The sequence below is a fragment of the Hakea prostrata genome, chromosome 7, assembly GCF_041222555.1.
Source record: "Hakea prostrata isolate BN-2017 chromosome 7, UWA_Hpros_2, whole genome shotgun sequence".
Taxonomy (NCBI): Eukaryota; Viridiplantae; Streptophyta; class Magnoliopsida; order Proteales; family Proteaceae; genus Hakea; species Hakea prostrata.
In genome coordinates, this window is record NC_142606.1 from 35,328,575 (window position 1) to 35,351,084 (window position 22,510).

Genomic DNA, 22,510 nt, shown 5'->3' on the forward strand with positions numbered 1-22,510 from the left:
TCTCTTTCTATAACCACCTTGTCAAATTGGTTTTTTGACTTCGTAATAAGGCCTAGGACAAGTTTGTTGTTGTTTGACACGACAAACATTTATTTTTCACACATGGGCATGTTGGTAAATATATTTAGCAATTATGTTATTGTTGTTGGTAAGCAGTAATACCTTTTCATTTTTTTTTGGGGGGAGTGTCTTCCTTGGCAGGAAATTTCAAAGAGGTGCTCAAATTTGCAATAGTTCATTCACATGGCATTTCCAATGGAGCTGAAATTTTATGGGCATATAGATCCCAAGGCTACCCGCTTGTCAAGTTTTTCTTTTTCAGAGTTGGCTAATTGGAAAACTGAAGCTTTAAAAATCCAAGACGTAGAGTATTGATAAAGCCCTGGGATCACAGTATTAGGCTACATTGAGGAGAGAGAGAGAGAGAGAGAAAGAATTAGGGTTGATTAGGGGTTATAAATAGAGGTAAGATGTTAAGAGGAGGAGGGGATTATTTAAGTGAGTATTTGGGCAGCCGTAGGCTGAGGGGCAGCTAGGTGCTGTGGGGGTGACTGGCACCAGTGTAACCAGTTTATCATTGTTCTTCAGTATTCTATCAATTAAATAATATTAGTTTTGCATCCGATTCGTGGGTTCTTATCAAATTGGTATCAGAGCAGTGATGATCTCTGGGAAATAGATGTACACCGGATTGCCCATGTTTTCCGGCGAAGGCAATGTGAAAGAATGGCTTTTTGAAGTGTTGTTATTCTGCTGGGAATACCAAATTGAGGAGGAGAGAAAGTTGAGTGTGGCTCTCCAACACCTAAACGGGAACGCCTTAGATTGGGTGTACCAAAAGAATTGGTTTGAATTCAATTGGTCTTGCATCAAAGAAGCTCTGAAAGTGGATTTCGGTGAAGGCAAGAAGATTGGAAGGGTTATTGAACTTATGAAATCAAAAGAGATTCACGCGCACGTAGATTTAACGATGCTTGCTGCTGGACCTTTGGAGTCCAATGAGAAAATTGAAGTCATAGCATCTGGCTACAGTCACTATGGCATGGTGGATAGTAGCAGGTCTTCTCGTAGTGTTCTGGGCAAGTTGTATTTTTGCAGCATAGTTCCGATGGGGTTGTTTGCAGGAGAAGAAAAAGAAGATGAAGGCCTCACGGACGGAGAGATGTGGAAGGCACATCGGCCTGATGTGATGGATGACGGGGAAGCGAGAGCTCCAGTGAAGCCTCCTTGGATTACGCTGGAGGAAGCGGTAGCAGTCGTGGATTGGTTTCAGTTCCGACAATGGCGGAAACCTTACAGTACAATAGTAATTCAGTTTCCCATTGAGATAGCTCTCCAAGATTTGGTTACCAAATTAGATTTGATGGTGAAATCATTTGCTGAATTTTTTGGATTGTTTACAATTCTGAAGAGGAAGGAGATATTACACTCGGCAACAGCAAATAAGGAAATTGGGGAATTGATTGGATTGTTTACAATTCTGAAGAGGAAGGAGATATTACAATTGACAACAGAAAATAAGGAAATTGGGGAATTGATCGCTGGAAATCTCATTGAGGAAGAGCTGAAATCAATTTTTCCAGATTCAGCAGCGACAATCTGGGCGATGGTTAGGGTAAGGATCGTAGGTGAGGTAAAGAGGAAGAAAGGGTTTGAACCAGTGGTTCAATTGTATTAGACCCTGGGCCGTTTGGGCTATTTATTTCTGTGTAATAAGCCCATGGAATGGGCCTTGAGAACCCACATAGACCTGACTACTCAAAGGCCCAAATCCATAGGCTGTGGACCAAAGGTTAAAAAAGAAGTACTAGGGCCTATTAGGCTGGGCCGAACTGAGCAACGTGCCCAAGATTTAAAGTCAGAAGTGTGGGCCTCAAGGAGCCAAATTAATTCAAAAGCCCAGTGGCCCACTCACTTATTTTATGGACTTAAGGGTCAAGATGCTAGACAACAGCCCATCAGGTGTTATATTTTCAGGCCCAGTCCAGTGGTTGCTTTAATGCCCAAGCAAATAAGGGTCCAAAAACCTAATGGCCCAGTTGCCAAACATCATAAACAGGGGTATTTTAGGAACTACAGTGTTCAACCTTCTTCTTCTTTAAAACCTGCACCTGATTCAGCGATCCAACACCGCCAACGGTTGCTCACAGTCAAGAGGAAGGTTGCGGTGGCTCGTGCGGCAGCGAGGCCACCTTCTAGGGATCGACGGCGACCCTGAGGAGTGTGTTGGCGCTTTCTATTTCGCGAAGGACTCCATTTTTGGTTGGCCATGTGTGTCGGAGACGAACTGTATTCCTTCTACAGCAGGCGTTGTGCTTTGTATGGGTCCATATGTTATTGCTGTTTAGCTGATTTCGGTTCCAATAGATATTCTTGGTGTACTCTTTAACTCAGTTGCAGTTTCCAAGGTTTTTCTTCATTTGGGTTGTTTGGAGTTATGTGGTTATTGCATCTATTCGATTCCACGGAGGTGTGTTGTGCAGAATGTCGAACTAGCATGGTTGCGTGGCAAACATGTAAAGACCAAGTTTATAATTTTCCATCACCTTGAGGACAAGGTGATTTTCGAGGGGCCAGTAATGATAGAGCCCTGGGATCACAGTATTAGGCTACATTGAGGAGAGAGAGAGAATTAGGGTTGATTAGGGGTTATAAATAAGGGTAAGATGTTAGGAGGAGGATGGGATTATTTATGTGAGTATTTGGGCAGCCGTAGGCTGAGGGGCAGCTAGGTGCTGTGGGGGTGACTGGCACCAGTGTAACCAGTTTATCATTGTTCTTCAGTATTCTATCAATTAAATAATATTAGTTTTGCATCCGATTCGTGGGTTCTTATCAAGTATGCTTGCTAGTGCTTGGATAGCCAAAAACCTCTATGGAAGTTGCCATTACAAGTACCTTAGTTTTCATAGATCCTCGTTGTCATTGCTTGTCACAACTATATCATCAACATAGACAATTAGAATGGTAACCTGGGGACTTCTCCTTCAAGTTACATAGTGCGAAATTTCAGCGAAACATGTCGTTTCACCACCCAGTGGAACTACCGAAATGACGAAATTTTGTTGAAATTTCAAAAAGTTATGGTGGAATTTCACCCCCCGAGTTTGGGGTGATATTTTTGGGGTCATTTGGGCTAGTTTTTGGAGTTTGAGACCAATTAACACACTAGGAGTGTTATTGTTGCCTAAAACCTAAACTAAAGTGGTGTTCTTCATCGGTACATGCTTGACTGTGTGCAGGTGAAATTGGAGTTTGGGACATCAATTTAAGCTAGCGTAAATATGCAAGTGATGCAACAAAATAGAGATCTTCATTAAATTGCAAGAGAAAAAAAGTACAATTGAAAACAAAAAGTTTTGGTGGAATTTCACCCCCCCAGTTTGGGTGATATTTGGGGTCATTTGGGCTAGTTTTTGGAGTTTGAGACCAATTAACACACTGGGAGTGTTATTGTTGCCTAAAACCTAAACTAAAGTGGTGTTCTTCATCGGCACATGCCTGACTGTGTGCAGGTGAAATTGGAGTTTGGGACATCAATTTAAGCTAGTGTAAATATGCAAATGATGCAACAAAATAGAGATCTTCATTAAATTGCAAGAGAAAAAAAGTACAATTGAAATTCATCTTAGTAATAAGTACATAGCAATCCCATCATCTCAATACTATGTACTATGCCTCGGTGGATTTGTCCCCATTTTTTTGTCCATTGTAGTATATATATCATGTTCTCCCCCAACATAAATACATATTGATCCCATAACATCCCTTGTTGATGGTTGTCAAGATAATCGCAAACTATAGCTTTGTATGCTGTGTCATTCATATGCTCGAGAACCAGTTTTAGGGAAATGAGAATAGGCCTGACGACATTTACCAGGTCAATCTCCTTCATCGATCCCTCGTCTTTTTCCGTCTCTCATTGGCCCTGCCTCTTTTTGGTTTGTCTTTTTCGTTCCTTATCTCTGTTTCTCTCGTGTACTCCCTTCCGTTTGTCTTCGCTGTGTTTTCTTTTCGTTCTTCCTTCGTCTTTCTTTCGCCTGGTCTCCCCTCTCCCCCCTCTGCTTCTCCTTTTTCCGCCCTGTTTTGGCTCCCCTCTGTGGCCTCTCCCTCTTTCCCTCGGTGGGTTGTTCTCGCGGTGGTGGTGGGCCTGTGGGTGGTGTGTGTCCTCTGCCCCCGGCTCTCGCGGGGGTGTCCTTCCTCCGTCCTGGGCCCTGCTCCTCCGCTCCTCCTGGCTCCGGTGCGCCCCCGCGGGGGCCCTTGGTCCTCCTGCCTCCTTCTTGTGCTCTCTCCCGCTTGGGCTCGCCTTGCCTCCGTCCTGGTGGGGTCTCGCTCTCTCTCTCGTCTCTGTCCCCCGCTCTCGCTCGGTGCGTCCCTTGTCTGTCCTCGTGCTCTGCCCGTCTCCCTTCCTCTTGTGGCTTTTTGCCTCGTGGCTCCGTGTTCTTGTGTCGCGTGGGTCCTCTCTCCGTCTGGTGGTGTCCTCCCCCGCTCTGTCCCGTGGTGGTGGTCTCTCCCGGTCCTCCCGTCCGTCCCCCCCTCCTCTCCCCTCTCTCCCTCCGTTCTCCCCGCGCGCGGCGGTCCCTCTTCTCGTGTGGCCGCTCCTCCTGGTGGTGCCGGTTGCGCCGGCCTCCTCCGGGCCGTCCCCCCTCGCCCCTCTCCTCCCGCTGGGCCTCCTCCTCTCCCCGCTCCCTTCCCTCCTCCCGTTTCTCTCTCCTCTCTTGTCGCCCTCGTTTGGTGCTCTCTCTTTCTCCCCTCTCTGTCCTCTCCCCCTTTTGTGTGGTGCCGTCCTCCCTTCCCCCTCGTTGCGCCTCTTGGTGGGTGGTGCTCCTTTCGCCCCCGCCTGTTTGGGGGCCTTTGCTTCTCCTCTCGTTGTGTGTCCGTCCTTGCTCCCCTCCCGCCTGCTCCGTCTTTTTCTTTCTTTGTGTTTTTTGTTCTGTTGTCTTCCCCGCGTTTCGTCCCGTCGGCCCCCCGCTCCTGTGGCTCCCTCCTTTTCTTTTGGTCTGTTCTGGTTGCTTCTATCCTCTTGTGTTCTGTTCTTTCTCCTTCTCCCTCTTGGTGTTGCTTGTTTGGTTCCTTCTTCTCCCTCGGTTGGCCTCCTCTCTTCCTCTCCCGTTGTCCTTGTTGGTCTTGGGTTTTGTTTGTGGTTGTCTGGGTCTTTGCTTTGTGTGCCCCTTGTTTTGTCTGCTTCCTCCCCCTTTGCGGTGTTGCCTACTCCCTCTCGTTGTGTTTGGGCTTTCTGTTGCCGTGGTGGCCGGCCTTGTGCTTCTCCTTCTCCGCGCTTGTGTGCTGGTGGTTTTCTTTCTGTCTCCTCCTCCTTCCCCCTCGTCTTCCCCTTCCTCTTGTGCCGCTCTCTCGGTGTCTTGGCTCTCCTTCCTCCCCGTGGCCTCCCGTTCACCTCCGTGCTCTCCGGCCCTTCCTCTCTCGCTCGCGGCTATCCTTGTGCCTGGTTTGCCGCCTCACTCTCCCCCGCCTTGTCCCTCTCTCCTTTGCTGGTGTGGTTTTTGGGTGCTCTGTCGCTTGGTCCTCGTTTCTTCCGCTTGCCTTTCCTCTCCTTCCTTGTCTGGGGGCCCGGGTCCGCCTTTCTGTCCTCCTCGGCTTGCCTCTCGTTTGTGTCTGTTTGTGTTGTTTTGTTTTACTGTTTACTTATGTTTGCTTTGTCCGGTTCTCTTGCTCTTCCCCTTCTTGTGTTGGAGCCTTTCCCTTTGCTCTTTTCCCTCCCCTCCTTCCCCTTGCTTCTTTGTTGTTTTTGCATCCTTCTTCTCACCGGTCTCTCTGCTTGGCCGTCCTCCCTCTTTACTGTTGTGTGGCTGTCTGTGGGCCCTTGGTGTCTCCTCTCCTACTTCTTTGGCTTTCTTGTACTATACTCTTTTTAACTTCTTTTGTTTTTTTTCGTTTGTGGGTCTTTTTGCACTCTTCATGTCTCCTCTGTACTTATTTTGGAGCTCTACTGTTTGGCTGCTCTGGGGTTGGTTCTCACCTTGCGTTTGGATGCACTGGGGAGCTCGTGTTTGGGTGGTCTGTTGGTGGGTGGGTTGTGCAGGTCCTTGCCGTCTTCCCGCGTTGGCTCGCCTCCGCGTCTGCGCGTGGTCGTTTGGGTTTTTTCCTGTGGGTGTCGTTCGCCCGTTGGTTCGGGCCGTTTCCTCGCCGTTTGTCTCCTGGTCTTTTCGTGCCTCTACTTATTTCGTTTCGGTTGGTTTTTGGCTTCCGTCTTTCCCTTTCGTCTTTTGTTCCATGGAATAGGCATACAGAATAGGCTCATTTGGGTGTGGTTGTGCTGGTGGATATGGTGGTGGCAGACCTCCGAAGATAGACTCCACAATTGACTCTAGCTATCGGTAAACCCATAATCGTTGTAACCCCACCAGAAGGGATACTTCTACAATAATGTCCATGACCCGGAGGGACACCATAAAGACCATAACCGTAAGCCCCATGAGTAGATGTGAAGCCTTTGGACTCATGCAAGCTCATGGATCCCATTGTGGTTGTTAAGAAAGAGCCATACGATTTGTACGATGAGGTGTCATCCTAATGGGAGCTATGTTTATGACCATATTTGTGCTGCTTCTCCTTCCCCTTCGGCTGGTAGGTCATAGGATGACCACGTTGTCCTTGTGCTCCATAGTCCTTATCCTGTGTGGCATGCTTGGAGCAATTCTCGCCACTGTATCTTAGGGGACAACTGTATCTTTGGTAATGGATCCGGTAAATGCTCTTGAAGTTCTCCTCCACCACCATGACTATCGTCGTCATCGTCACCATCATCATCCCCATCATGTGTTTGAGTCTGATTGGGAGCGAGGGTGTCATTTGGATCCTGTAGATTGAGCGTCGAAGGTACAAACTCATTGTCGTACTCTTGTGTGCTAGGGGCCATCATCCAATCCTTATCCATAATGCTGGCTGCTTCCTGTGCACGTGTTTGCCCATCTAAAGATGCCATGAATTATTGGCATCAATCCCCACAGCTCGAGCAATCCTTGGGTCAGCCCTCTCTCCAGGTTGGTTGAACACCGGCTCACCCCTGTCCATTGACCGATCAGCGAGGGGATCCTCACAATCTGACTCCACCTGAAAGATGTTGGCAAGGTCGATGATGTTCTGTTGTCCCTTCCCCTCAACCTTTTCCCTGGCATGCTTCAACTTCAACCACATGTTATGGTGGTAGGAGACTAGATCATTTATGCGCTGGCTACCCAATTTGTTCATCCTTTTGGAGTGGAACAGTCTGAATGTACTCCAGTTCCTTTTGCACCCATAGGTGAAGCATGTTTAGGAGAGGATCCTAGTCGCCAGTCTCTTGAGGTTTCCTGTAATGGACCATACAAAACCAACCACCTGGCTGCATTATGACAAAAACATTAAATTAATATTTTAACATAAAATAATCGACTTATGTGTAAAATGTAATAATAATAATAATGCATCTATCCTGAATCAGCGTCATCCTGTCCCCCTCAAAGAAGCATTTGAATTAAAGGACTCAAATGCATCCTTGGACAGTTTTATCGACAATCATTTGTAATGATGTTCTTTTAAAAAAATCAAATAGCAAGTCCTAAGTCCGAAATCCCTACTCTCTCACGTTGTTGTAAAAGAATGATTGGAGCACTGGGTTCGGCTCAACTTTGCAATCACCCATGACGGCCTCATGTAGGTTTGTGTCTAACCCCAAAGGTTCGGTGTACTGGTATTTGGGATTGATAATAGGCTGCACAATTCACAAAATCACAATTAGATTTAAGATCGAATGAATTCCCATCAAGGCAACAAGGCAACAAGGCAACAACCCACGATATTTTACTTATCAGCTTTATGCAGCGGATGCATAAGCTATTGGGTCCATTGTTTATCAACGATGTTTGGGAAACCTTGGCAGCCTTTAGGGTTTGCTTTTTGTATGGCAGTCTTCATATGCCGAATGGCTGCATACAAGTAGGGCATAGTGGGCCCCCTCAAGAAGGAGTCCACCATACGTAAGACTTTTATGATGGGCTCTATGGTTTGCAAGACAATTCCTCTCTAGAAATAATTAGTTGGGATGGTGTGCTGTGCATCATGCTTTGGGTCCTGAATTATGACAAACACATTAAATTAGTACTTAATAGATAGTGTAATAATTCGTGAAGTGAAATAATTGTATAAGATTTACTTATCTAAGCTGGATCCAGCCCAATCAAACCAAGCCTGGGATGCTACATCCATCTCAGGTCTGTTTTCTTCACTTGTATATTGTTGAGGTTTGTTGTGAATTTTGTTGCACTGGGTTGCACTAAGTCACCAACACATGATTGCCTCATGTCGAGAGTATAGACATGATTGTAACTGAAATTTGTCACATGTCTAGCCTTCTCCACTACGCCCTCGACAATTTTGATCTTCTTAATATCCTTCAACATGAGGTTGGTAAAGTGGGCCGCAAAGGGTGTCCATGAATGATGATACTCATGTAACCTCATCATCATCTCACCTGCCTTTTTGAAGTTGGAACCATTATCAGTGATGATCTGCACATTTTTGGCCCCCACCTCCACCATGTTTTATAGGAGACCAAAAATATTTCTGTGGTCTTTCACATTGCTAGTAGTATAAATAGATCTCAAGAATATAGTCCTCTTATCACAATACACTATGAAGTTGATGGCGAGTGTTTCCGTTAGACCGGTCCTTCCATCTGACATCATGATCCATACGTATCCGATAAACGTCTCATATTCTAGATGTATTTCTCCAACTCCTTCTGTGTAAAGAAGGTGGTACCTCTTTAGGGGTGGGGCCAACTCATCTAGGACTTGCCTTTGCAATAGTGTCTACATATTCTTGTAGTACGGTCCCTGTGCTGCGTTTATCGGAATGGTGTGGAAGAGCATCCACTTTGCAACTACTTGTTTAACCTTGCCCTTCACGTTCTTCCATGCATTTGAGATCTTGGGCTGCTTCGCTTCCCTCCTCCTGAAAACATTGGGATCTTGCCCTAGGATTAGGTCCTAATAGCGTGGATAATTAGCTGCTGATGGAGGAGAGGTCCTTTGACTCCGTGATTGTCTAAAGATGCCAAACATACCACCACTCTCCTTTAACCCATATGTTCCAGCCCTGAAGCCTTAAGGGAGTAGCTCTTGTAGCTCTAGCTCTGGCCCTCTCTTACTCCTATCGGTGTGATGCCCTGTTCTCTGCCATCGCACGCCTCATCTCCCTCTCCTCTCATGCCTACATCAATGGGGTCAACATCCTCCTGCCATCGCACACCTCATCTCCTCTCCTCTCATTCCTACATCAACGGGGTCAACGTTGTCCTCAAAATTAGAATCAACTCTGTATGTTGTAGGTCCACGCATTGTGTCATCAAGTGCTCTGTCCACACTCTTCTTCTCAACTTTCTTCTTCCCCTTCTTTCCCTAATTCCCCAATTGCCTTCAATACCTCCCCAGTAACCTCTGTGGATGTGCCCACATCTTTCGAACTCCCAGTGATGTGTGCCTTAAATCTGCTGATGCCACCTGACCCTAATTGTTTACCATATATATTAAACTGTCTTGTTTTTGCTTTTGTCAGTTGCCACACAATATTGCCATACAGGGTCAACCTTTCCTCCTATTGCTCTTTATGCTTGTCCTTGCTGTCCACCTTGTGAATCACCTCGCCTCTTACTCCCATTGGCAGGCATGACCATTGTTGCGTATAAAATGATTGCATATCTCACTGTACAACACCAAAATAATTTTCTACAGACAAAGAAACAATCATGTACATAGCTAGTATTTTTCCACTTGCCCATGTATTTTTTTTTTAAAATAAAATGATTAAAAATTTTTTTTGGCAAAAAAATAAGCTGTCCGCACCAAAACCGGCAATGAAATCACATGGACAACACTTCATTAACACATAGAGAGCTATTCCATAATTTTCATAACCTTTTTCCTTATTTTTCCATAATTATTTATATTTTTTATAAACATTTTAATAATTTATGAAAAATATAATAATTACTTATTGGGTGGAAATTTTTTTTGACTCTGTGAAATCGTAGATTGACCCATGAAGTTCAACATATATGAAATCCATACCAGTACAAGGCATATACCATGTATATCTGTTGCATTTTTGGTGTAGGAAAATAGATTTTTTGACGCCCAAGAATAAATAAATAAATTACTTTGTGAATGTTGTTTTTTGACTCCGTGAGTTCATGGATCGTCCTAGGGTGTTCAACATGTGCTAAATCCATACCAATCCAACAACATCATATCATGCATTTTGTGAAAATGAAGCTCGGAGAATTGTGGTTAACATCTGAGATGAAAATCTCCAAGATTTGAGCAAGTCGCCACTTGATCGACATGATGCACGCTTTTGTTGGCAAGAATCATGCATTGGAGATCCACGCAAAAAGAGCAAGAGTCAAACACTAGAAGAGAGAGAATATCTGGTAAACAAGGTAGAAATTTTGCTTGGATGAGGCGAAATGTTGACCTTGATTGCCTCTATTAATCGATTTCTTGGGGATATATTGCCAAGAAATTGATGCATTCGACTGTTGGGCAAAATATTTATATCATTAAGAACTTGACACATTTGACCATTGGATGGATTATTGCAATATTTTGGCAATTTTTTATACTTCCCGTTTTCATTTTGGATTTTATATCACCACTAACCAAAACACCTAGATGTCGCCAAGTTTCGCCGAAATTTCAGCGATTTTTCGTACTATGCTAATGAAGAGGGTGTGATCAATATTACTCTGCTTATGTCTTACTGATACCATCGACTTAGGGAATCAATCTACAAAGTCACGCCTGAGGTGATTGCTTTAGCCCTGATAGCCCGCCTACGAGGAGGAATTTCCATAGAGAGCTCTTCTTCTAGTTCTCCATGTAGATAGACATTGTCACATCTAACTATTCCCAAGTTAACAGCACATGCAAGTAATACTTTGATGGTGTTCAGTTTTGCAACATGTTTTGAAGTCTTTTGATGGTCAATTGCAGAAGTTGGGTGAATTCTTTGGCAACCCGTCTGTCTTTGTATGAGTCTGTAGATCTATCGCTATTTTGCTTGACAACAAACAGTAAGGAAAACTACAATTAAAAAAGTTTCTGAAGTGTCACTAATTGTTTTTTCCAGGTTGATACTGAGAGGGAGAGGGTGAATCAGGGTCACAATTTCTTCTATTCACAATTGTTTCCTTGCTCCCATAGATGGACCCCAATATGATGGGCACTCAACTACTTAGAGCTATCTCACACACAATGTTGTAGATTTTCAGTTCAAGTACACTGTTATATGGTACTTCTGTATTGCCGCTCAGTATTCCCTAAGGTTGTCTAGGCGGCAAGGCGACCAAAGTGGTTGGGGCTTTGTCTAGGCGAATAGGCGACAAAGTGGCGCCTAGGCGGCAATAAGGCGACCAAAGTAGTTGGGTTAAATTTTTCAATACGACTACTTTTAAGTTGATAAATTTCTATTATAAACTAAACAAACATTTAAGAATCATCTTAAAAAAAAAAAAGCATTCAAGAATCATATTATGAAAGATTATTCAGAAAAGAACACAAGCATAGGTTCATCTCGTCAAGCATTATACCATATGACTATAAACTATATCAAATTATATGTATGAAAATGAAAGTAGTAATTTTACATGTTTACATACCTCTATGATAATGTGATGCCAAATAAGTGCCTTATCCATTTAATGATTCATTGATTCCCGATTCCGAAATGACTAACTATTAAGTTTGTATATGCTTTGTAGAATAAAATTTGATTTTAAAAAAATCAGGAAAAAATATTATTTATTATGTACTAAATGTAAAAAAGGTGACCGTTTTGGAGTCTAGCGGCAATAAGGTGTAGAAGGCGACAAAGTGGTAGCAATTAGGTGAAAATGTGACAAAAAAACTGCATGTTAACAAAGCGGTTCAAAATAAGGCGGTTGAATAACTGCCTTACCACCTAGGCAGATGCTTTGACATCCATGGTATTCCCTTGCTTGGAATTGTATATGCCAGTTGCTTTTCAATATTTCATGATGCCTCATAAAGTCACATATAGCAATAGACATACACAGAGTCATACACACCCTAGCTAGACTAAATGGCTCTAGCAAGTGTGTACACCCATCCTGGAGACCACACACTTCAAATACAAAAGAGAGCAAACATTCAGAACACACAAGATATATGTGGTTCGGCAAGTTGCCTACATCCATACTCCATAGGGTATTGGTCACTCAAACCCTAGCATCTACTAATTGCTAGTTTCCACCCTTGGCAATACAAAGGCAAGTTCTTTACCCGTTTTCCTAAAATGTGTCTAGGAGGCCGCACCCATAGCACAAGATATTCCACAACCATGACTCATGACATCCAACCTGCTTCCGCCCCTGACAATAAAGGCGAGGGTGTTACCCACAATGGTTTCCTAGCACCTGCTAGTAACCAAATATACAAACTGGGCTTATGGCCTACAATGAAAGCACATCTAGCATAGGTTTATGGCAGTAATTCAACCTATCTAGCATACAAAGTGAATGCACATAATCATAATGACAAGCCAAAAGATAAGTAAAGCTCAAAACATGCATTGCCTCCGACAATTGGCATTCCGGAGACAGAATGACATTTTCTCTCTATTCTGTCTCCTTGTTAACACTTTGAGTGCACACAACACAAAGCACAACACACACACTCTCTCTCTCTCTCTTTTTGTTGGCAGATTTGCTTCCTCTTCTTCCTTGTTTAAAATTCTCTTTTTTCTTCCTTATTCTACGTGTTCCTTTTTTCTTCACCGAACCTTACTCAATGTGCATCACACAAACATTCAATGGAGCACACCCATCAATAGAGCACTTCAAGATGTATTCAAACACTCAAGAAGATGGATGGTGATGCCCTCAATACATTTCACGAGGGATTTTGAGGCTTTAACTCTTCATCAAATCAAATCAGGCCTTGAGGCTTATTCTCCACTAGTTTTTACTTGTCTCCACAAGCCTTTTACCCTGAAAACCCTATTCTTTTCGCTTAAGAACATGTTTTACAAGAGATAGGAGGTGAGTGTACATAAATCGTCTGATGAGGTTTTTTGGATGACTTCCAAATGGAACTTAACTATTGAAACCATTGGATTATCTCTTTAAAGTGGTGGGGAAATTTTGACCGTCAGATCTTCTAAGTCGTGTAAGAATGGAGTGCACTCCACATGATTATTTCAAATGGAATCTTCCCCGGTCATACTTTAAATCCATGGCACACCAAATCATTTTCCTCTTATACATCACAAAGCACCATATAACCATGTATTCGACCAACCAGAGGCCTCATGATAGAATTTCTCCACATCTAACACTTAAAACTTGAAGTCGATAATCTTAGCCTTTGAATCAGGATCTTTTAATTGGCTTTTTCATAACCCTTTGATTTGCATCATTCAAGTTTGGATTGACTAAAATACCTTTTAGAATTGCATACCACTCCATGAAACTTGATTCTTCTTTAAAAAGGACCCCTAAATTTTAAATTATATTTTAACCCCTATGCTAACCCATCCGGTGCATTTCTTTTATCTTCGTTCCTTTGTCCTTTCCCTGCTATAACTCCTTCTTTGTGTCATTCGTGTGTTGTTTTTGCTTCTTTTTGAGCTCGTTGACCTTGTTGTTTCCCCAAATCTCGTTCCTTCTCTTTTCCCCCCTTCCTTCCTTCCCCCTCTTGCTTCTCTGGCCTCACCTTGTTTCTTCCCTCCATCTTACCCCAAATCTTCTGCTATTCTTTCGCGCTCCTGCTACTATCTCTTGCTCTACATCCTGCATCACTCTTCTAGTCCTTGTTTATTAACATCATCATTATCATACCGATACCTTTGTGGGTTGTGTTTCATTACCCACTCTTCGTGCTTGCATTCTTCTTGTGCTTAGCCTGTTTGTTGTCACTTTGTGCTGGGACATTACCTTCCCTAGCGTGCCTACTCTTGATTGTTTTCCATACCATTTTAACCTGTGTCTCATTGGTGCCACCTCCGCCTCTTGTCCTGTTTCCTGTGGAGTCTCTTTTTTGGGCGAGCGAGTGATCGGTGTTGGGTTCTCGCTTGAGATCTTGCCATTCTCGCCATATCTCCCATTCTCGACTCTCTTTTTGCCCCTTTTTTGTGGATTCAGCTGGATTTTCACTTGCAACTACTCTTGGATCTACACATCGGAGTTGATCATTCCCTCTTGTCTTATGCTTATGTTTATGACTTATATGCTTCTATGATTTTATAATTTTATTATTCTATTCTTGAATTGAGATTGTGTACTCATTGGATGGTTTTTTCTTGTTATTTGATGCATTTGTCACTTGTTTTTCATTTATATATTGCCTTGGTTCTATATTACATATTATATAACCTTGTATTCCTTAATCCTATTATTTGTTTACACTTGGGTAGTTAATCATACTTGGTTGTTTTTGCATCCGGCCACATGTGTTCGGCCTTTAGGCTAAATATCAGCTTCAGCCCAATTGGCCCTCCCCCCGGTGGCCATCGAGTTGACTCCTTTGATATCTTGCGAGATCTCCCGTTGGTTGAGTCTCGGTTTTTGGTGGCGGTCTGCTCGGGCGAGTCTTCTACCATGTACATTGTGTTGTGCTCTCGGTACATTGTGTTGACACTGACCCATCACCTGCACTATGTGCCCTCGCCCTGCGGTTTGGGGGGGGTCTGCTTGCGGGCTACCCAAATCTGTGGGTTGGTCTCCCGAGAATATTTTTCTGAGGATAACTTCTGGTATGGGAGACAGATTCAGGATTTTGTTTGGTTTCATATTGTGTTGTAGGGGGGCAGTAGTTTGGTCTATTGAGTTTGTTATTTTATCATCAAAATGAGGTCGGCTGCATGCATAGCCTGTTATTATGGGGCCCAATTTGTTTGGGCCTTGTTTAATTGATGTGCCTCTATGGCCTAGCACAAATTAGCAATTACTGGGCTCACTTAACCCACATTCTAGGGAGATTCTGGTCTTCAACTAGTATCTTATCTCTAGAAAAGCTCCTAGAAATGTCTAGATTCACTAGGATGTTCCTAACCATTAGATTATAAACACTTGTACATAATCATAACCATTCATTGTATCCTACCTCACCTATATATAGGGAAAGGAATCATTTGTGCAAGTCATCAAACAAATGATCAATACAAGTTCTCTCAAGGTTCTTTTTGAAGCTCTAAGCTCTCTTCTACTCTCTCTAGTTGGGTTTTTGGCTGACTTAGTGCAAGTAAGTGCTAAGTGCCGGCGCGGTTGGCTTAGTCAAGAACTAAGCTGTGACATGCTGCTGGGTTTTAGGGTTTTTTAAATCAGAATATTTTTGCAGCTTACCTGATTTGCATTAGGGGTTCTAATCTTCAAGTAAAGAGCTGGGAAGTTCCAATTTTCTGTAGAAGTCTGATGCCACGTGGGGGGGTTACCATAACCAATTGCTGGTTGGTGGAAAGTGTGTGAGGAGAAGTTCCGGATATTTTGTGAGTCATTTTGGGCAGCCTTTGGCTGAGTGCAGCGTATGCTGTAGGGGTGACTGGCACTATTGTAACTAGGTTTATCTCTTTATTTCTTACCAAAGTGTTCATTCATTATAATTCCAGTAATTTGGTCGTAGTTCAGATAGGAGGTTCCTAGCAAAGACGGAAAAAATCGAAGGAATAAACACTGCAGTTTGAAGGAGTAAGCTGCGAAAGTTGAGGGGCTTGAGGAGAGTACTGGATCTCACATAGGGGTTTGCTAAGAGTGGTTTTAATCATCGAGCCTAAGCTCTGTCACCATGTTGTGAGATTGAGAGTTTCTTACTCAAAAGAATTGTGCTTTGTTTTTTTAGATAAATGAGATTTGTGCTTTATTCAGTGCCTCCACTAGGGTACTTATAGTATACAGTCAAAGGGTAACCTACTGATGTGAAAACAGGGACCTCCCTATTCGAAACCCTAAGTGGGTTCCCTAGGATGGGTCCAAGAAGCCTCCATAGGCTGTCTGAATCCTACAAGAGGTATGTTTTGGGCACTTTAGCCCTTAATTTACTCCTTTTTAATTTAGGATTTAATTCAGAACTTTGTTAAGTTAGTTTGAGTTTGTTTAGGACTTGTTTTGAGTCTTCTATTGTGAGTTGAAGTTGTATTTTGAAGTAGTCCATTTTGATGTTAAGTTGTTTACTTGAGTCCTAAGTTATCTAATTAAGCATGTGCTATTAATAATAACTTAAAGTGTGCGATCCCAATCCAAGGGCTGAGATCTGGTAGTAATTTGATTCCCTTTTAAGTTTAGATAAGAGTCTAGTTTGAGTTGTAATTGGATCTTATTAGTTAAGGAGATCCTAATAAGAGTCAGAGTCTATTTTCAGGCTATAAATAGCCTATTTTTGTAATTTTTTTTCTTCCATATTTGATGAATTAAGAATTTGAGTAAATTGCTTGAGTGTGCTAGGGTTTCTGAGAGAGGAACCTGTGGATGTCTCCGAAGCTTTCTAATTCAACTCTAGCTTTCAAGCATTTCATCTCCAAGTTCTGAAGCATCAAACAGCAAGTACAATGGCCATCTTCAAGTCTCCAAGCCAGTCCAAGTAAGTCACAGCTCCACCCCACCCATGCAAGCCTCCCCTCTAGTCCCCTACCTCACGCACTCTTCCCAGTCCCTTCCGCCTCTTGTCTGACCTAGAAATCATCCCTAATCCCTTTACATCTAGTCCCTGCCCCTTCCCCTTCAGGTCCCTGCAACCTCAGCCCCTTTCCCAAACCCTGGAGACCCTCCCCTTCCTTCTTGTTGCCCCAGGCTTCCCAGTCCAACCATGGTAGGATTCCCCCTTTCCTTGCTCAGTTTTACATCGTTCAACCGCTATTAGAATTGCAATATCCTATAGAACCAAGTCCTAACCCTATTTCCCCAAAGCAGCCCTAAATTCTGTTTTCAAAATTTCAGCAGTTCATCTTCTTCAAGTAGAATTTGCAGAGTTTTTAGAAAACCCTAAACCTTCATATCTCAGCCTTACCTTCTCTGAAACAGTTCTAAACTGCAGAATAGTGCATCACTAGCATCTGACTGTAGGAGAGCCTACCCCAGACCCAATCCAAACCCTAGCCGAAACCCAGTTGTTGTAGGACTTGGAATTTCAAATCTGAATTTCAACTTTCATTAAAGTTCCGAGCTGATATTCATATTCAGTAAACTCGGACTGTTGAAGAAACCCTAGAAAACCCTCTAAACCTTTGCTGGAAACTCCTGGGCAGCCATATTCTAGGGAAGTTTTCCCCTAGGCCCCAACTCTAGATCCGTGGTTTACATCCCTACTTTGAGTTGAAAAAGGATTACAAACTTGAGAATTAATAGAAAAGTAGTCTACCAAAAACTAGGGAATTTAAATTACGAAATCTGCTAACAAAGAATTCAGTTTTGATAGGAGAGGTGTACTAATCTACTACCTTTCAAGGTCAGTCGTCGTTTCCTTTTGTATGCCCTAAAGATTTCCGTGAGCCTCCTTACAAGGTAAATAACTTCTGTCCTTAATCTCCCTAGCGTAAAACCAAGTTGATTTATTGGTTTATTTGCTTCTCTTCTTAGGTGTGCTTTCATGATTTCTTCTCCGAGATTCTTGTTAATCAATAATAAGTTTAGGACTTGGAATTTAAAATGCCCTAAAGATTCTTTTATGTCTCTATAGTTATTGCAATTCTGGATATCGTCTTTATTCTTAGTAATCAAAATAGTAATTCCCCTTCAATCATTTGGTGTTCTCTTTTACCCAAAATCTTGTTTAAACAACTTTGTTTGCCAAGATAGCCCTGTGCTCTTTAGCTCTTCTCACTTCCTTGCGTCTCATCTGTCCCGTTTGCCTACCTTCATCCTTCGTGAGCATTTTCTTTCAAATCACTATCTCTTAGTGTCCTTGTGATGTATCTGGTTTGGCCCCCAAAATGGGTCCAAGCCCAACGTGAGCGGGAGGCCGATGCTTCCGGGGTAGATGGTCATTCGTTTTTGAGGGTCTAGGTTGTGCGGTGTTTCCTTTAGGTCCTACTTTAAGGATAACTTAATTGGCGTTATTTCCTTTGGGTCGTTTGTCTATTATGTAATTGTATTGGTACGTGTAATCTCGTCCAAGGGCTGGTTGCGTGTTTGTTCCTTTGTCATGTCTATTTGTTGTGTGGGGCCCTAGTGTCAACCCGGGAGTCCGGTCTTTTGTTTGGCTATTAGCCTTTCTGTGGTTTTTCTTGGAGTGTTGTGAGATTTTGGGTACAACTGTTGTCGTGGGGATCCTGGGGGGCCTGCGGCTGTTTGTGTTTGTTTCTTCCTTCGTTTTCATTTTTTGTTCCGTATTCCCTGGTTCCTGCGTCCAACCTAGTGAGTACAGCCCCTTTCCCAAACCCTGGAAGCCATCCCCCTTCTCCTATTTCTTCCCATGTTTTCAGCTCCCGCCCAAAATAGGATTCCCTCATTTCAGCCCCCTTCCCCTCTTGTTAAGACCTAGAGTTGCTCCTAATCCCGTTGCAAGTCATTCCCCACCCCTTTAGTTTCAGCGCTCTTTCCAAGCCTCCCCCTAGCCCTTTTTGTTTTCCCCATCATCTTCTTCTAACAGTGACATCAGGTTCTATTCCTTCTAGGAGATCATCATTCCCCAGCCCCTTAAGACTTCCAAACCTTTTTCTAGAATCACACCAAGCGTAGGATTACATTCCCCAAGCCCTCAGCTCCTTTAAACCATTAAACTATTCTGAAATTTTTCTGCAACTCATCTTCTTCATAGAAAAGTTGAATTTCCAAATTTTTCTAAAACTTACCTATTTCTGTTCCAACTTCCCGGACTTATCTTAACCCTTAATAAACCCTTATTAGTGTCCTTAAACTTCCAAATCAGCAACCCTTGACCAACTACTAGCCCTAGCCAAAACCCCAAACCTTCCAATTAGCTGCTGCAACTTGTATACAAGGTCCTGAACGTGAAACCTAATTCTGGGATTACATCACTGTGCTGTTTGTTCTTCTTCACTTCCACATCTATCCTATCAGTTGGGGTGGTTTCATTTGGTAGGTAGTAGAAATAGTCTCCTTATTTCTCCAAAATCTCCTTACCCAAATTAGAATTTTACCATTCTCTATCTTGATGCATCTAACATGGCCCACATCTCTGTTCTCCCTTTCTCTTGTCTTTGCTATATTGCATTTTCCCCTTCTTTTGTGTTATGATTTTCACAAGGGTCATCATATTTCTTTGCTCTTGCCGTCCCCGCTCTCCGTTGATCATTTTCTTTTTTTGGCTGCACAATATCTCCACTTATCCTCTACCTCATTAGTTATTCACCAGGTCTTAAAACAATCTTTTTCTCTGTCTTAATGGTTGCTTGGACCTCATTGCTCCCCCATCCAGTCTTAAAACAATCTGTTTTTCTTTGTCTTAATGGTTGCTTGGACCTCATTGTTCCACCATCCAGTCTTATAGGGGGTGATGTAAACCCAATTTTTAGGGGTAGGGTTCCTTGGATGGTTTCCTTAAAATTAAGGGATATCCTATGGGTTTCCTGGAATCTTCCAGCAAATAAATTGGAAATATATTATGGGATGCCTATGGGTATCCAATAAAGTTGCTGGAATATATTAGGAGTGATATGGGTTGATAGGAAAAGAAGTGGGTTGCCAAGGATCAGTCGAAATTGACAAGGTAAACTCAATTCAGTCAAACCTAAGTAGCTGGGACATTTTTTGGGAAAAGGGAAAATTTGGGTTTTGGTCAAATCCTTACGGACACTTTGGGATGTCTAGGATTACCCAAGGGTTGATAGGACATAGAGGGAATTGATCTGGGGAAGGTTTTGGGTAAATATGGGCTTGTTCTCTGAAGGTAAGTTAGGGTTTTGACAAACCCTAATGGGGGGAACTCTGGAGGGAAAACAATACAACTTGTTGGATGGGATGAAGATGCTGCTGATCTTTCAAGAAGACTTAATTCTTGACTCAACCATGCCCCCCTTAACAAGGCCATGATTCTTAACTCAATCAATTCTTTTCAATTAATCGAACTTAAAGAATTCAATGAAAGCTTAGGCTTATTTATAGCCTACTATAGACTCCAATGTAAATGGGATTCCTTTATAGTTTAGGATCTCCCTTACAATTAATCTCAGCCATCCAAATAAATACTTTAATTTAAACTAAAACACTGATGGAATCTCCTTGAAAATAGATACCTCCTAGGACACTAAGACTCCAACAAAAGGAAAGGAACTCTTCTTGTATTAAAAGACTACAAGAATCTAGAAAGACTCTTAAGGACTCAAGAACTCATCTTTAATTCAAACGAGACTTCTAAACCGAACAATACTCTTGCAAAATTAAGAAATAAAATTCTGAAAATTAATTCCAGCAAAATTTAGGGCTAGAATTGTCCAAAATACCCTTTTTAGGGTTCGGCCAGCCCTAGATGTGCCACCTAGGAGTGGCCTTGGGGCACTATAGGGTTTCAGCTGGGGAGGTGATCACATCAGGGGTAAGACTCGTACTTTTTGAAATCCTTAGGATTTCTTTAGCGACCTTCTCAGTGCATGTTGTCATCTTAGTCCACATGTTTACATTTTCCTTGAAGTTCAACATTCCTTGTAGAATCATTTTGTTGGTAAAAGATTGTTGGAAAACTTCTTGTAATAACCCCCATCTTATCTCAGGGCTAAGCTAGTCCTCCTTATGTTTCCTCTTACCGAGGTACATATCAAAGACTGGCATGCTAGATTGAGCAGTTCAGCTCTCTCTGGTATTACCTTACATCCTCATGTAAAAGCAGGCCTTCCAATTAGGAAGACGTTTATGTGGCTTGCATGCTGCCACTCTTTTAAGTAACTAGATGTTCAATCGTCTTTTTAAAAAGTACTGTCAGTGTACAGGTCAACTACTATCGTCATTTTCAACACTGAGGGTCTGCACTCCCTTATTCCTCTGCTCTGCATCCTCCCCGAACCTTCCTTGAATCCTGTATTTTCTGTACCCACATGTCTGTTAAGAACACCACCTATAATAATCCTCTCTCCTTGACCAAAACCTTGTGCTACACCCTCCATGTGTTCCCAGAATTGCAGTAATCGTTTCACACGGAAAGTTGAGTGTGCTTGTCTGGGGAACATCTCTTGACCTTCTCATCTAGGTATCCTTGAGCCCAGTAATTGTTTCACACGGAAATTTGAGTGTGCTTGTCTGGGGAACATCTCTTGACCTTCTCATCTAGGTATCCTTGAGCCCTCTTGGATTTCAAAATTAGTTCTTGTTGATAGTGGAAAATCTCATGTTTCATTGGTCGATTTCATTAATTTTGAGTCCAGTTCTGATAATTATTCTGGCCGTTAGTAGATTTGAAATTTTGAGTAGTTGATTGGTCATCGGTGAAAGGAGATCCATATCATTGATCCATTCAGTTGGGATAAGGTGAAGTTCAGTTTTTTTTTTTTGGGAACTTTTTTGATTTTTGTTATCTCTTCTGCTAATTTCTGCCTGAATCATTGAAAATACATTTGATTGTGGTATTGGTGAAAGGTAGAGGGGAAAAAAGAAAGTTGGATTAGGATTACCTTATTTCTGTTTGACAGGAATTTCTTCATCTAATGCTGTTCAAACTGTGCAGTAACTACAAAAAGAGTATATCTTATATATGTTTCTATGTTTCATGAATGCATTGCTCTGTTTCTAACAGTTTCGATGGTTGATGTAACTTAATTTGTCGCAGCTATGTTTATTTTCAACCAAAAAGTGTTGGAAGAGACAAACAGGATCCCTGAACCTCAATCAGTTGTCAAAGAAGAAAACATGAGAGATGAAGCCCAGAAGATGGAGACAAACAGGATCCCTGAACCTCAATCAGTTGTCAAAGAAGAAAACATGAGAGATGAAGCACCACAATCATCTTCTGGGCCAAACTTATTGTATGATAGACCTGCTAAAAAAGCAAAATTAGAAGGTGGCATGAGGGTCACCATGACAAATGGCAGGGATTCTGAAGATAAAAGAAAGTCTAAACTTGTTGAGGATTCACTTGAACACAAAAAGGTCGTTATTAAGAAGAGAAAACCTGATGAAAAGGAAACCAGGGTTTCCAATGGGACCCTTTTTAAGGCAGCCACTACTCATGCTCGAGAGGACACAAAAGCTGGTGGCCAAGAAGTGGAATCAATCAGAAAGCCAGATGCTGTAAGTTTAACCAGATCGGTTAGTGTTTTATTGTAGTGGGAGGTTCAGCAATTCAATTCTCATTTTTAACAGCCTAGCATGTTTATCAGTTGATCTTTAGGAATTATTTTAATGGTCTGAATGTTTTCTTTCGTTTGTGACTAATGGAAAGTTTTCATTATTATTTGACTGACATGCTTTATAGTTTTACTTTCTCGGGGCAAAATGCATTTCATTGAGTAGTTTCTGACTTACCTAATGTACAATTATCTTCACCATCGTTTCTTATGGGAACTTGAGTTTCATTTCTGACAGCAACTTATTATAAAATTATGTGATAATGGA

At 42.4% G+C, this 22,510-nt stretch overlaps 2 protein-coding genes across 2 annotated transcripts in view; both read left to right on the plus strand.

Annotated features, from left to right (window-relative positions):
- Window positions 1-7,537, plus strand: LOC149010971 (uncharacterized). Its single transcript, XM_089160637.1, has 2 exons — window positions 1-3,861; window positions 6,241-7,537. Exon 1 carries the CDS (start codon window positions 680-682, stop codon window positions 1,676-1,678), a length of 999 nt encoding a protein of 332 aa, XP_089016763.1. The 5' UTR covers window positions 1-679; the 3' UTR covers window positions 1,679-3,861; window positions 6,241-7,537.
- The window catches only part of LOC149010970 (bromo-adjacent homology (BAH) domain-containing protein), a 73,403-nt gene that overhangs the window by 18,594 nt on the left and 32,299 nt on the right, over window positions 1-22,510 (plus strand). Inside the window, exon 4 of the mRNA XM_089160635.1 lies at window positions 21,726-22,186. Within this exon, the coding sequence (XP_089016761.1) occupies window positions 21,726-22,186 (461 nt within the window). The remainder of the gene's footprint in view (window positions 1-21,725; window positions 22,187-22,510) is intronic.

Coding starts and splice junctions, on each gene's coding strand:
- LOC149010971 (XM_089160637.1), top strand. CDS start 680: ATGTACACCGGATTGCCCATGTTTTCCGGCGAAGGCAATGTGAAAGAA.